This window comes from Rhipicephalus microplus, chromosome X (genome assembly GCF_043290135.1).
Source record: "Rhipicephalus microplus isolate Deutch F79 chromosome X, USDA_Rmic, whole genome shotgun sequence".
NCBI lineage: Eukaryota > Metazoa > Arthropoda > Arachnida > Ixodida > Ixodidae > Rhipicephalus > Rhipicephalus microplus.
The window spans coordinates 311,205,216-311,218,837 of NC_134710.1; the positions used below are offsets into that span (position 1 = coordinate 311,205,216).

The 13,622-nt window shown below is 45.2% G+C and overlaps 1 protein-coding gene across 1 annotated transcript in view; it reads left to right on the forward strand.

Annotated features, from left to right (window-relative positions):
- The first annotated feature begins 980 nt into the window (after positions 1–980).
- The window catches only part of LOC119161314 (cytochrome P450 4V2), a 151,066-nt gene continuing 138,424 nt past the window's right edge, over positions 981–13,622 (forward strand). The window contains exon 1 of the mRNA XM_037413720.2: positions 981–2,082. Coding sequence (XP_037269617.1) covers positions 1,794–2,082 — 289 coding nt within the window. The 5' untranslated portion in view covers positions 981–1,793. The remainder of the gene's footprint in view (positions 2,083–13,622) is intronic.

The following is a 13,622-nucleotide window of genomic DNA, read 5'->3' on the forward strand; positions in this document are numbered from 1 at the left end:
TTGGAAATTTTGACAACCTGGGGTTCTTTAACGTGCACCCAAATCTGAGTACACGGGCCTACAACATTTCCGCCTCCATCGGAAATGCAGCCGCCACAGCCGGGATTTGATCCCGTGACCTGCGGGTCAGCAGCCGAGTACCTTAGCCAATAGACCACTGTGGCGGGGCACACACATTTATCGCAAATACATAGTGGTTATTTATTTCATTTAGAAACTTGCTTTGACAGTTACCACGCGTAATCATGTGAAGAGCTGTCTCTTTCAACCACTGTCCAAGACAATGACATTATATGCTCGCCGTATTCCTCAAAAGGTACCGATTCCGAAAAAAAAATTAAGACGGCAATCAAGCCCCTCTAGAGTCAACGCAGTATTCCCGTGATTCCACAAAAATATCGCTCATAAAATCGTACGTGAGAAATTCGCCAGAAAAAAACTTCTATGATGTGCATGCGGATGTACGCTGCTAAACAAGCCGTAAACCTGCTAGATACATTGCGCCGAATTCATTAAAATAGCGACGTAGCTAATGTAGCAATACAGCCCGTTTTGAAACGAGCTGGTTAGCGCAAGGGATCGTTTATTGGCACCTGATTGGCGTCGTACGAGCAAATCTACGCAAGTGCAGCTGGGTAGCCCGTAGTGCCGCCGTAGCAGCCGCCTTCCCCTCGAGCCACAAAGCGCCGGTTCCGCGGAAAGCGCGCACGCCCGCCGTCGACCGAGAGTGAAATCCATCGGAGCTGTTGCCGACGCTGGAACGAGGTGAGCGGTCGTCTTGACCTTCTTTCCGTTGCAGCGCCAGCGCAACTTTCACCTCCGCCGTCACCCACCGTTCACTTTCCCTGCCTGGGCTGCCCTGCACGGCGTAGCGTACGCATCGAGGAGGAAGAAGGGGTGAGATCTGTGTGGAAGAGGGGGGAGGTGGCTTGCGGCAGAGAGAGCGCGCGACCGACGGATGAACCCGCGCATGGGGCGCATTTCGAGAGTAGCTTCCACACCGACAGCCGTCGGGGGACAGTCGCGAGAGACGTCGTTCGGTCTGCAGCTACCGGTGTGACGGCAGCACGAACCGCGTAGTTTCTTTTTTTGTTCTTGCAGTGTGACCTAACTCTTAGTCTTCCCGCTTTTGTGGATGAGCTAGCCCCTGTCATCGCCGTCACCTTTTCCTCGTGTGAATTCGTAAAAGGAGAGCGTGGAACCTCTTCTCCTGCGACGTAAACCTCAAGGCCGAGTGGACTGCAGGAAGTGCTTTGGACTGCTAGTCGTCGATAGTGGGAAGCCCCGCAGCGCCTGCCTGGTACAAATATTGCAAGTGGCTCCCGCACGAGAGGCGTCAGCGCTCTTAGCTCGTCCATAAACGATAAACGCTGCAAAGCCCCGTTGCCGACGATTTTGTGCATTAAGTACTACTTTGCCATCAGAAAAGCGTAGAATCGAGCCTAAAGGTGGTATAAGTGGCTAGCTTTCACGTACTTCACAGAGGAAAGCTCAGCTCACCTTAGTCGCCCGCAAGAGAGGGGGAAAAAAAGGAATCCAGGGGTTTTTGGCGCCAACCGAAGAGCTTAGCCCCGCTTGTCCAAAGAGCTGGAAGATTACATCGGGCGCAAAATATCTCAGCACGTAGATTTCTGACGTTACCCTATAAAGGAACGCCATAGCGCAAAAAAGAAAATCATATTGTCAGTCTATTCGATGGATTGCGCGTGGTAAGGCAGCGTGTCCCCGCTCTGAGATACAAGACATTGGCGCCGGCACCTGCGACACGAATAAGGCGTAACAAGGGCCGCGCGATGCTGAACATCGTGGCGAGCACTTTCTCGGCTGTTTCCAGCGCCACGTCGGCCTTTTCGTGGAAGTATGTAATGCTTCTGACTGTGACCACGGCCACTCAGCGAGTGCTGCTTGCAACCATTGCGGTGACCGGGTGCATATTCATGAGTCAGGCCCTGCTCCGATTCTACCGGCTCTGGAAGGCGCTGCGACCCATGGCGGGACCACCGGACTGGTTCCCACCACTCTTCAACGTCAACTGTCTCAGGGCCGCGGCCCGTTACCGAGACATCTTCAACACTTCCACAGGTAGGCCTTGGCGAATCGCCCCTTTGACATAGCATAAAGCGGTGCTGTTGTGCGAGCCGTTTGCCACACTCGGCACAGGAGAACCGCAACGCATGGTCACCAGTCATTTGCACTTCATGGAACTTCAACGCTTTTTGTGTATGTGCAAATCTAGTTCACTATTTTTATTTTTCACGCGTTGTGCCCACAGAAAACGAATGTATAATAGATAGCAAAAACGTAGTAACAGCAATAATTACTACATTTTTGCTATATTTGCGTGACTGTTTGTCACGTTTTCGCATGGTAGCAAACAAAATTTGCATGACATTTCATGGTTAAGCATCCGACAACAAGAAAAGACCAGTTGCGTGGTCACGCGATACTATAGATAAACATATTGTTGCGTCAGAACTCGAGTAACAACAGCCGTAGAGCTTCCTAAAATTAACTAGAGGGGACTCTGGCGCTACGATCGTTCAGTGACCATGGGAATGATGGGTAGTACACGCATTTGCCTAGTCTTCGTATTTGCGGGTAGCGATTCGTACTTGCGGCTTCGTTTATTGCTGTGTTTCGGTTTTGTTTTGAAAGAAAAATTCCACTCTTTTGAACTTCGTGACCAGATTTAGAAAGGTAAGTCTAAAAGAATAACGTGGTGAAGCGCAACCGCTGAACATTTGGTGTTTTTTGTTTCGTAACAAAACAGCTCCAAGCCACACGAACACACACGGAGCCAAAAGCAGGCCAGAAGTACAAAGATTAGACAAATGTGTGTACTACCCATCATTCCCATGCTCAAAGCGCCGTGCGTTGCAACTCTCATAGCCACTAGCGCCATAGTTCCCTCTATAGTGTATATTAGGAAACTCAATGGCAACAGCAGTGTTTAGCCGTATGTTGGCGCTTGAGCCCCAATAAACGTTTTTGCCCGTATGCTACACACGGCTTTCTGTTGCACGATTGAACAAAAAAGAGTACACATTAGATATTGAAATCTTTTATATTGTTATAGCAAAACGTGAAGCGGTAAGGGGTAACACGGAAATCGATAGGTTAGCATCAAGAACAAAATTAAAGAAACAATCACAACGTTGAACCCCAAAAATTACTCTATATCCTCCGCTCACAGCTGTATATTCACAGCTGTTAGGTTCAAGAACATTCTTTCCGTTCTATTTGTAATAACAGTAAAGACCTTGAAAGCGCGCTTCATTTTATGCAAAAGCTGCACAGGAATATTGACATGATTCTTTTGTCGGACAGTGGCTTGAAAAAGCGCTTACGATGAACAAACGTCTCATGTCGGTGAAAGTTGAGACTCAAAAGCGGCCTCAACAGAGACGCGCAAGCTCACAGTTTCAAGTCAGTATGTCCGAGTCTCACTGCCCGTCATAAGAGCGTAGATGTGACAGCAGTGAGCTAAATAGAACATACACTAGCAGTCATTCGTGTCAAGAAAAACGCAACTCGTAGCGCTTTCCTTCTTCTTGACGGCAGTTGGTTTCTTTCGTCCGTGCGTTTGACGATGCTGTGAAGGTTGCAATAGTTTACGGTTCGCGTTTGTGGCCGCTTGACAAGTTGTGACGTCGTAAAATGTACTCCCAGTCACAGCACATCGCTGTGCGGGTTTTCCTATGCACCAGAAAAATGAGAATATAACCAATAAAGCTAGTATAGTATATTATATTAGGTTATTTTTTATTTGGTTTTTTATTTAAAAAGTTTTTTATTCTTCCACTCAAAACAACTGTGCAAACCCACATGCAACGTTAAGCCGCTTTGATCATGTGTGTGTTCGTACTTTTTAAGAAACTATATGCTATCAGCTGATAGTGGTAGCAGTAGTCAGACAACTAGTAAGTAATGAAAGGAAGAATTTGCTCTCATCAACGCTAATGAAATGAGGAACGATGGCAGGACAACTAAACACAACTGCGCCAAGAAACGCGATAACCTTGCCGTCAGCACACCACGTAATCTCGACAAGCGACGCGCTGTGAATCGGCAGAGCATTGTACAAATGGGCCACAGTTTATTTTAAACTCGTAACGAGGGTGAACTTACTCAATGTTTGCTTGAATTAGATATGATGGGCAGTGTATTTTAACGGACGTATTATTCACCATCTCATTGTAGTTGTCTGTTTTTTCATTGAGTATTAACGGTGGTTTAAAAATAAAATGTCTCGTCGGATCCATGTGCAATCCTGGGTTCTGTATTGCACAAATTTTGTACGCTGTGTGTCTAGAAGAGTGGCACCTTACCAGCGAGATGCGCGTTTACCTGCAGCCTACTACCAACGGCAAACTTTACGTAGACGTCAAAAGTGGTTTTGCTAAGTTACCTGCAAACGAAGTTTCTGTACCGCTCGTATATATTAAGCGATGCAATTTCTACAGAGCTGGGGTCGTTTATAACTCAAAAATAAATAGCGCTGTCCGGCCTTGTGTAACCGCATCTTAATATTAGGGGCTATAAGGTTCAGTATTATGAATATTCGGGTTTACAAAGTACTCAAAACACTAAGAAAGCTACAAGCTTTTAACAAAATTGTTATATTTCGGTTATTTTGCCGCATGCTTAACCCATATATAGCCTAATCCGGTACTGTGGCATATAGTGCATTCTATTTCCCCGTGTATTGGTTTAATTCACATGCTGCTATGAATATTGCGAATTTATAAAGTCCTCAAAATATTAAAAAATCTAGAAGTTTATAACATCATTGTTGTGTTTCAATTATTTCGCCGCACGCTTATGCCTGCATGCTTAACCCATATATGGACTCATGCGGTACTGTTGCACGCAGTGCATTCTATTTCGCTATATATAGGTTTATTGTCCATGTTGCTATTCGATGTCATATATCTTAGACGCCAAATACACTCACGCATAAACACACACTCACGCAGAAAAGCGTACGCCTAAGTGCATTGTGATCACGTGTGCTTCTTCCTAATTCAATAAACCTGTGACGGTTCGTGCATAAAAAGGTGCTGTGTATTGTAAGATTGATTTTTCATTTCTTATATTTGGCCTTAGCTCTTTTATGAGACTAGCGGGTAATTGATTTGAGCGCTGGGCGCATAAACGTGACGTGTATTTGAATAACCCTCCTTCATCGGCCGGCTCAATGGTCTGGCCCCACGAAAAGCTTCTTTCTGGCGCGCCTGCCATTTCGGCGGATTATTCGAGGTGGCCCATCGCTGCTCGCCACCCCGAGGCGCGCGCCCTGAGTAGGAATGCCCGCATTTCCGTTTTTGACGCTTGCCGTGCTGCTGCCGAAGTCTCGTCGTTTTCCTCGTGTCCCGCATATATGCACAGAAATTGAGCAGGCCCCCTTTCCATGGCACTTCTTACCTTGCGCGACTGTATGCCGTTGTGCTTAGTTGTGCGTTCATTTTTTACCCCTCTCCTTCTCCGTAAGCTCCACATTTGTCACACGTATTTGGGCAAGATGGCGAAGGGTGAGGAAGGCAGCATTTGGGTGTAGCCGAAGACTACCAATTTTCATCTTTTGGCTCCTCTCTTCCGATCTGACATTTCGGGCTGCTTTTGCACCTCTTTTTTTGTTTATTATTTTTTCTCGCCTCTCTTGCACACCAGGAGCCATAGCGCGAGAACATGTTTTATGTAACAGCTCTCCCTGGAAGTGAAAGTCATGTATACGAATACGAACTTCGACAAACTGCTGCGCTGCCTATCCCGGCGGCTCTTTTTTCTTCTTTTCCCGGCTCGCTGAATATTGGTCCGCCGAAGGGCCGTGCGTGTTCGTACAGCGTCGACGACAATCCGCGCGCGGCACCCACGTGTGTGCCGTGCGCACAGTGTATGACGTTGCGTAACTGCGCAAGTTTGCATAAGGTATCCACGCATATTTTTTTTTAAACCTGTCGAATATGTCCAAACGCGCGCCTTGCAAATGTTGCGGTCACACGACGAGGAAGCGTCCGCCCGTGACAACAGGGCGCACAGCGTTCTGTGCAAGGCACATGCGTTTTCAGGATGTTTGTCGCAATATTCGCCGTGTGACTCACGTTAATCTTATGGGCAATGTATAACCAGCTATAGTTAATGGCATACATGCTTATCTATTCCTTGTCATTAGCTGTCCTCTTTACCCTCGGTACGCCATGTGACGCTTAAAGGTGCCGCCCAACTTGCGTACCTCCGTTCTTGTAATAGACCCTCTGTGAACGCTAACGAAAGGAACAGGTGTCTTAAACGGCACCATTAAGATATATTACAAGCATTTACGGCAAACGTCACTGTCCAGCATTTACCGTAGCATAAGGCACGCATATTGCTTTCGAGATATCTCCATGCCTTTTCGAAAATTGTTCCTATATGTGACGTGTAATGGTCGTATTTAATTATTTAATGTCCAAAAAATGAGGGAAATGAATGCTTCAGACAAAAAAGAGAGAATGGTGTCACAACTCACCTGCGTACACAAACCAAAGCTCCTTGAATGACAGCGTCACATGTGGCGAGCAAAGCAGCACACTATAACTTGATGCTCTCCTCTGCCTCATTATGTTCTTGACGTTGCTGTGAAAACAAGAGTAAAAAATTGAGCAAGGACACCTAGTTAGTGGTCTATCCTGCAGCAGGTTCACTTATAACTTACGGGACCTGACGAAATTTAAAATGAAATTAGAACTTCAATATGAATGGCGACTTCTGAATTATCTGTAATTCCTCTATGGCTCGAGGTGTAAAGCGCACACTTTCTTTAATGCAATGCCGACCTTATCTGCACAATAAAGAAACATTGTCTTATATGGGTGCATGGAAGTCCCAGTGTACGTAACATCGCAGTGGGTAGTCAGCCAGGCTTCCATGTGATATGCGTTAGCTTTCGCAGTTTATAGTGTATATACACAAGTCTATGCCATTCGTTTCACCGACCCCGCTGAAGTCGCACCGATATCGCGACCAGCCCGTTCGCAGCGTTCGCAGCCTTATCGCCCCACTGCACTTTTACAACTCTTCACAAAAGTAATACGGAAAGACGGGCTAGTTGGTTTTGTTGCATACTGAAGCTTAAGTGCACACAAACGAGGACAAACACGATAGAGACACAGGAAGCAGCGCTGGTCCCTGTGTCTCTATCGCATTTGTCCTCGTGTGTGTGCGCTTATGCTTCAGTATGTTCACAAAAGATTTCAGCATGCAGAAATCGCCATATACCTTGAGGTCGATGAATATGCTGACAACCGAGAAGCAGTACTACAGATGCTCGCGCAGCACCACGCTAAAAGTTCGTACTTATACGCTATACTCTGCGCCATACATCAAGCGCAACGCCGTGGAAGCTATGCAAAAAGATCGGTGAGAAAAATGTACAACACCGTGTGTCTTGTGCTTGAATTTTGTCGTTAGAAACGCTGTTTCTACAGTTGGTTCTGGCCGTGCGACACCAGAATCAATTGTGGAGGCCACGATACGAAAACAAAATAAACGTTAAGCGATCGACAACAACCTATCGACAATCATGTAAATAACAGGGTTTGTTTACATCTATGACACAAAGCACCTTCCTTCAATGATCAGTCTAAAAACGAAAAAAAAACAGTCATATTACGGGTGGTGGTAAAATCATGTCTTGGAGCGTCAGCAAAAGTGCTAACGCACCAAGGCATGATTTTTCCTCATCCATCCTAGACATTATTCTCTCGTCGATCCTAGCTAAAGTGCTAATGCGCCAAAATATAGTTGAAAGATTTACTGCAGGAAGTTTTGCTAGCTCCCATAAAGTTGCACCTGATGCACGAAGCGGAGCATCGCATCTGACCCCCGTATTCTGAAACGAGCCTCGACTCGAATTCCAGCCTTCCCTTCGCCGAGCTTGGCACAGCGCCGCAGCTCGACGGAAAATCACTCAGCGTTCCCGTGAACTGATGCCGGCTATCGCTCATATGCAGTGAACATTCCTGCTGAAAGGTGATCTGCCATCAACATTCTCGAGTCGAGGTGAAGTGCCGAGTGAAGGGACATTCTAGAACACGGGGGGTGAGACTGTTCGCGCTTCAAGTTATCTGAGCTAACCTCGTGCATGTGCCGCACGTGACAGAATACCTGTTTATCTGACAAGGAGCCCGAAGAAAGGGGCTCGCGCAACTTCCGTTCCAGTGGGAGCTCCAGACCCGCGCGCGCCGTCAAGTGAGAGAGGCCAGCGCTGCCGGCGGGCGGGCAGCGCGAGCGTCCGCTTCGCTTTGCTCATGCAACGTGCGAAGTCAAGGCCAAGTTGAGTGCATTGTAGGTCAGACGGGAACGCGTTTATTGTTGCCCTGCTTTCTTTCCTCGGGGCGAGGAGGTCGGTGAAAAGGACAAGTGGAAAGGAAGGGGACGAGCGACGGTTGTGCAAGAAAAGGACGGAAGGCGCAGAAGAAAAGGAAACGGAATCGACCCCCATTTCTCCGTTTTCTTTTTTTCATCTCGCCAGTTACGCCAGCGCAGGGAGAGTGAGTGAATGACCCCTTCCGTCCCCGATCCGAGGCGCGGCGTTCACCGAAGGGCGGCACAAGTGGGCTTCCCATTTCGAGCTCTTTCGCCGCTTCCAGCGCTTCCGACTAGCCTGCTTTCGTTCGATTTTTCAGCCCCGATGTTGCAACTCCGTCGCGCACTACCGAAATACGGTGGCAACGTTGGTGTGTAGTTAAGCTGACGGTGATGTAACGTGACTACTGGTTGAGGTTCAAACGAAACGACGTTATCACCATCTATACCCAGAACAGTTGAAAAATGTATATGCGAATCGGAAAAAAAAAGAGAACAAGGAGAATACGTACAGTCTAGAATTTATTAGTTCTATCAGCGTTGATAGTCGGTCACACAGCCTTCATATGTGAGATTAAAAAAAAGAAAAAAATAGATAGAACTGAGAAAAAATATAAACTTGTGTTGGCGAATACACGGAATGAAGGCTGTGGTGATAATTATACTTCTATATTTAACAAGGCCAATGTTGAAGATATTCCCAATTATCCTCGTTATGACTACTTTGTTTTCTCTCTTAATGCTCACAGGAACTGAATGTAAATGACTATGTGATGCATTTAACATTCTGCTCACAATAGTGCGCATCTAGGTCATTGTTGTAAGCGCTCGCACGATGTTTCTAATCTTTTACGCAATAGAGAGATAAAGCGAAAAAGACGTGCCGTGGTATTTCGGCACGTAAACGGTGTCGCTAGATAGAGAGCGCGGCTTTGATCCCCTGTCACCGGAGCCGCAATTATATGGGGGGAAATGCAAAAAATACCTATGTGCGGTTCCGGAACTAGACTCCAGCATCTGTTATAAAGTGTAAAATGTGTTAAGTAAATCAGATTTTAGTTTGCTGACTTTCCTATGCACTTGGCAAAGAATATATTTTTGAAAAGTTCAGAATACTGAATTGCGGAATCAGGGCATCGGTTGTCTGTGGTTATAACGGCTCACGCTGACAGTCTCTTGCTCAAGTCGAACGCTTATGTAAATAGTAATATATATGTAGAAGACAGGGACTTGGAAGCCGTGCACGCAATTCTCTGCAGAACTGAAAGAGGGCCATCATTCAATTTTGTTGTATGTCAAACGAAGGGAACTCGAAATGAAGGGGTAAACACAAAGTAACATCTATGGTAGGAATAATTGACATCATTGTTTCAGACCTCGAGGTTAATGTGGCATTCAGAATACGCGCTATGCAACCGGCGGTTGTGTTTTACAGTCAGAAAAACAATAACGTAAAAATATTAAGGGACCATTAAGCTTCGCCTTTAAGAGTTGAACGTGGTAGCGATATCCTGTTTCCAGGGCGTACTTCAACCACATTGTGCATACGTTTTATTGTAAGATGTAAAGCTGAAAGTGGCTTGTGTCAGTGAAGCTTTTGCATATGGCTGCATTCTGTGTAATATGTAGCATGCTTTAGACCAAGAGTAATTATGCGCGAGAAATGTTTTCGACATGCACCCAATACGTGGTTTTTAGGCATCATGTGCGGTAACATGTGCGCCTTTTGTACAATGGGTGGCCGGCTTTAAACCACGAAGTCGTTATGGTAATCATGTACACATGTTCTGACGTCCGATGACAATTTAGGCTTATACCACTCAATATTACTGCGATATTACATATGTTGTATTGTGAATGATGTAAACAGGACGCGTGTGTTTGATAAGCAAGAACGTTATTTTCACGGCATTTCCACGGGGACGTGTGGCTTTGTAGTAGAACAACCGCTTTCCACGCAAATGGCCCGAATTGAATGTTCACTTAGTCACGAAAATTTTTATTATTTATTTTATTTGCATCTTTCTGGATTTTCTGGTCACATACAAGATGACTACATTTTACTTACAAATAATGACCCCAACATTCACACCGACGGCCGGAATTTATGCGAAACGAGCTCTTTAAGCTATCGCGTTAACAGACGAACGAGAAAGAGGATACTCAGTGAAAGCTCTAATAGATAAGTTCATCATAACAATATATATATATATATATATATATATATATATATATATATATATATATATATATATATATATGTACATATATATATATATATATATATATATATATATATATATATATATATATATATATATATATATATATATATATATATATATATATATATATATATATATATATGTGTGTGTGTGTGTGTGCGTGTGTGTGTGTGTGTGTGTGTGTGTGTGTGTGTGTGTGTGTGTGTGTGTGTGTTTATGAGAAAAAAACTCATATGTGCAAGAACAAGAAATCTGCAGCGTAGGGTGGAGAACTTCGTTCAGGACCCCATTGGCTCACGCCACTCCACGTGCCAGCTGGATCTCTTGCGGCTATCAGCTGGCCAGTGCCGCCTCCCAGGGGGAATGTGAGGGTGGACAAATAGGTCCTGTCGGGTGTGGACATTCCCAGGTGCAGTGCTACACTGCGAGCTTCGTCCCACAGTAAGGGCAGTATAGAGAATATTGTGTGAAGTGGACGAGGTGAATAATGAAAAGGTTGGGGAATGAATTAGTCTGAAGCTGCCACCCCGCAACAGCTTTCTCTCTGTTGAGTGATTTGTGCGGTAGTGGAAACGCTACAGTTTGCAGCGTTTCAGTATAGTTTATTGGTTCTATTGGTGCGTTGTTTGGGTCAGGCAGATGTTCCGATAGCGCCCACTTTTTAAGGTCTCAAGCTGCCACAAGATCACGTTCATTGCATGGAGAGAGGCGTGTACATGGACGTCCAGACAATACGCACCCTCTGTAACAATGTGAGGTGCATTAATTTCAGGATGCGGTGTATGTAGAGTGAATCAATAAGCCCCGTGATTTGTTGGTCTGGTGTGGGTATTACTGTGAAGATAGCAAGGGCGATAGCAGCCTCTTCCGCCGTGCCGTGGTCAAAGTGTTAAGCGTTTTCGAAACCACTACAGACTCAGTATTATCCACTAGGACCAGACTGACGGTCTGCTTCTATGAATACGGGGCCGTGTCAGTTCATAGCACCGGTGCGTTATTATATGTGCCATCGCCTAGAGTTAGCACTAGAGCTTGAACTGTTACCCGTTTCCAGCTTTTATGCAACTCAAGGTGCATATTACGGGGATCCGGGGCTGCTTAAATTTTAACGCCACAACATTAAATAGCTCGTTTCGCAGAAATTTTGGTGTCAGCGTCAGCGTCGTTGGTTGTGAGAGAAAACTCACTAGCTTGTGCATGACCGAAAAATTCAGGAAGATGGAAATAAAATAAATAATAAAATCTTCGAGTCCGAGAGAGGATCGAACCCCGGTCGCATGAGTGCAAGCACGTGTTCCAGCAGCCAGCCCAGCGTCTACTTGGGAAGTTAAAGTAACTTTCTCTGCTAGAAGGAAAGAAGTGTAAATTTAAGGGCCCGTTTTGAGTTGATTGATACGTAGGGCTTAACGTCCCAAAACCACAACGTGATTATGAAGGACGCCGTTGTGGAGGGCTTCGGCCATTTCAACCACCTAGGTTTTTAACGTGCACCAATACCTCAGCACACGGGCATACTGCACTTTCGCCTCCATCAAAAATACAGCCGCCACAGCCGGGATTCGATCCCACGACCTGCGGATCGGCAGGCGAGTATATCTTAGCCACTGGACCACCACGGCGGGGCGCCTCGTTTCCTTTGTCAGACACGATAGAAAGAAGAGCAAGCGGTCAATTACGTCAGGTGTAGTGCAGAGGATGCCATGAGAAGTAATTGTATTGTAAATGTGAAGAAAGAAAAGTAGACGAAAATATAACTTGCCGTCGGCAGAATTCAAACGGCGACCTCAGAATAACGCATCCGATGATACCACTGAGCTATGGTGGCGGTCATCTTCCCCCATCCCCTTTGTAGGGTATACATGCGCATTAAACGCGGGAGGATCAGTCAGCGTCCCCTGTTATCATTACGGCGAGTGTCGCACAATCTTTTTGCTTGTTGGCGTCAGGTAAAACCTCATTTTCACTGCTTCGAAGTGCAGTGAAAATAACGTTCATGCTTTACAAACATTCATTTCCTGTGTACAACATGTAGGGTAGCGTTGGGTAAAATGAGACACGGGGAAAAACGCAACGCTTTGACTTTGCCAACTTCTGCAGATATTACAAAAAGTAATTTTCTTTTTTCTATATTTCAGCAATAGGTACTGGTAGTTGTATACCTTTTTATGGGTAAAGCATTGTCATTGCTCACCGCGTTCGCGTAGGAAAAATTACGTGGCTGGGGTCGTTGTGTTCGTGACGCCTTAAAAAGGGGCAAAATTCTGCTCGGCCAAATTTTTGGATCCGTGCATGCAGCTACTCCGTAGTCAGTACAACAATTTACAAATTTATTTTGTTACTTTATGCTATAGCTACATACCACCAAAAGTACGGTTCATTTGGTGCTCGGGGCCAAACCGAATTTTTTTAATTATGACGTGTGGGAGGGGCAAAACGTGGCAAAAAGGCATTAAAATTCTCAAGAGAGTGTCTGATTATGGGAACCATTTACTCATACTCATTATGTATTATATTTTTTGTTTAAGATGGTTAAAACGTTCAAAAATTATTATATAGAGCTTCATTGGTGAATACCGAAAAAAAAAAAAAACACTGACTCCTGTTGAGGAAAGGACTCACTCCATTCACGTTACATCGAGGCCGTTCCGCATTCCCAAGGATGCTCTCTCAAAAGGCACCTGAAAAAAAATTGAAAGAATCTTCAATTGAAGTCGTTCACAAATACGTCTTGGAATCGAGTTTTAATCAGAATTTTTTATACTGAAATTTTTAATAAAACAAGAGATAGAAAATCTGAAATTCATTGTCTCACAAAGCTCAACTGACGACGATGAAAGCCATGAAACACCCGTGCAGTTCTGCATCAAAACGGCAAAAAAAAAGGCGAAGAAGATGCGTCACAACATATCTAGACTCCAATTATTGAGTAATATAACGAAGTGCAAGCGTTCCGCAAGAGACAAAACTAGCTCAAATGAAGACTTGGGGGAGGGGGGTGGGCTTAATCTTTTTATAGCTTTGTAGCAACAGAACACCGGGTTTTGTCTGAAT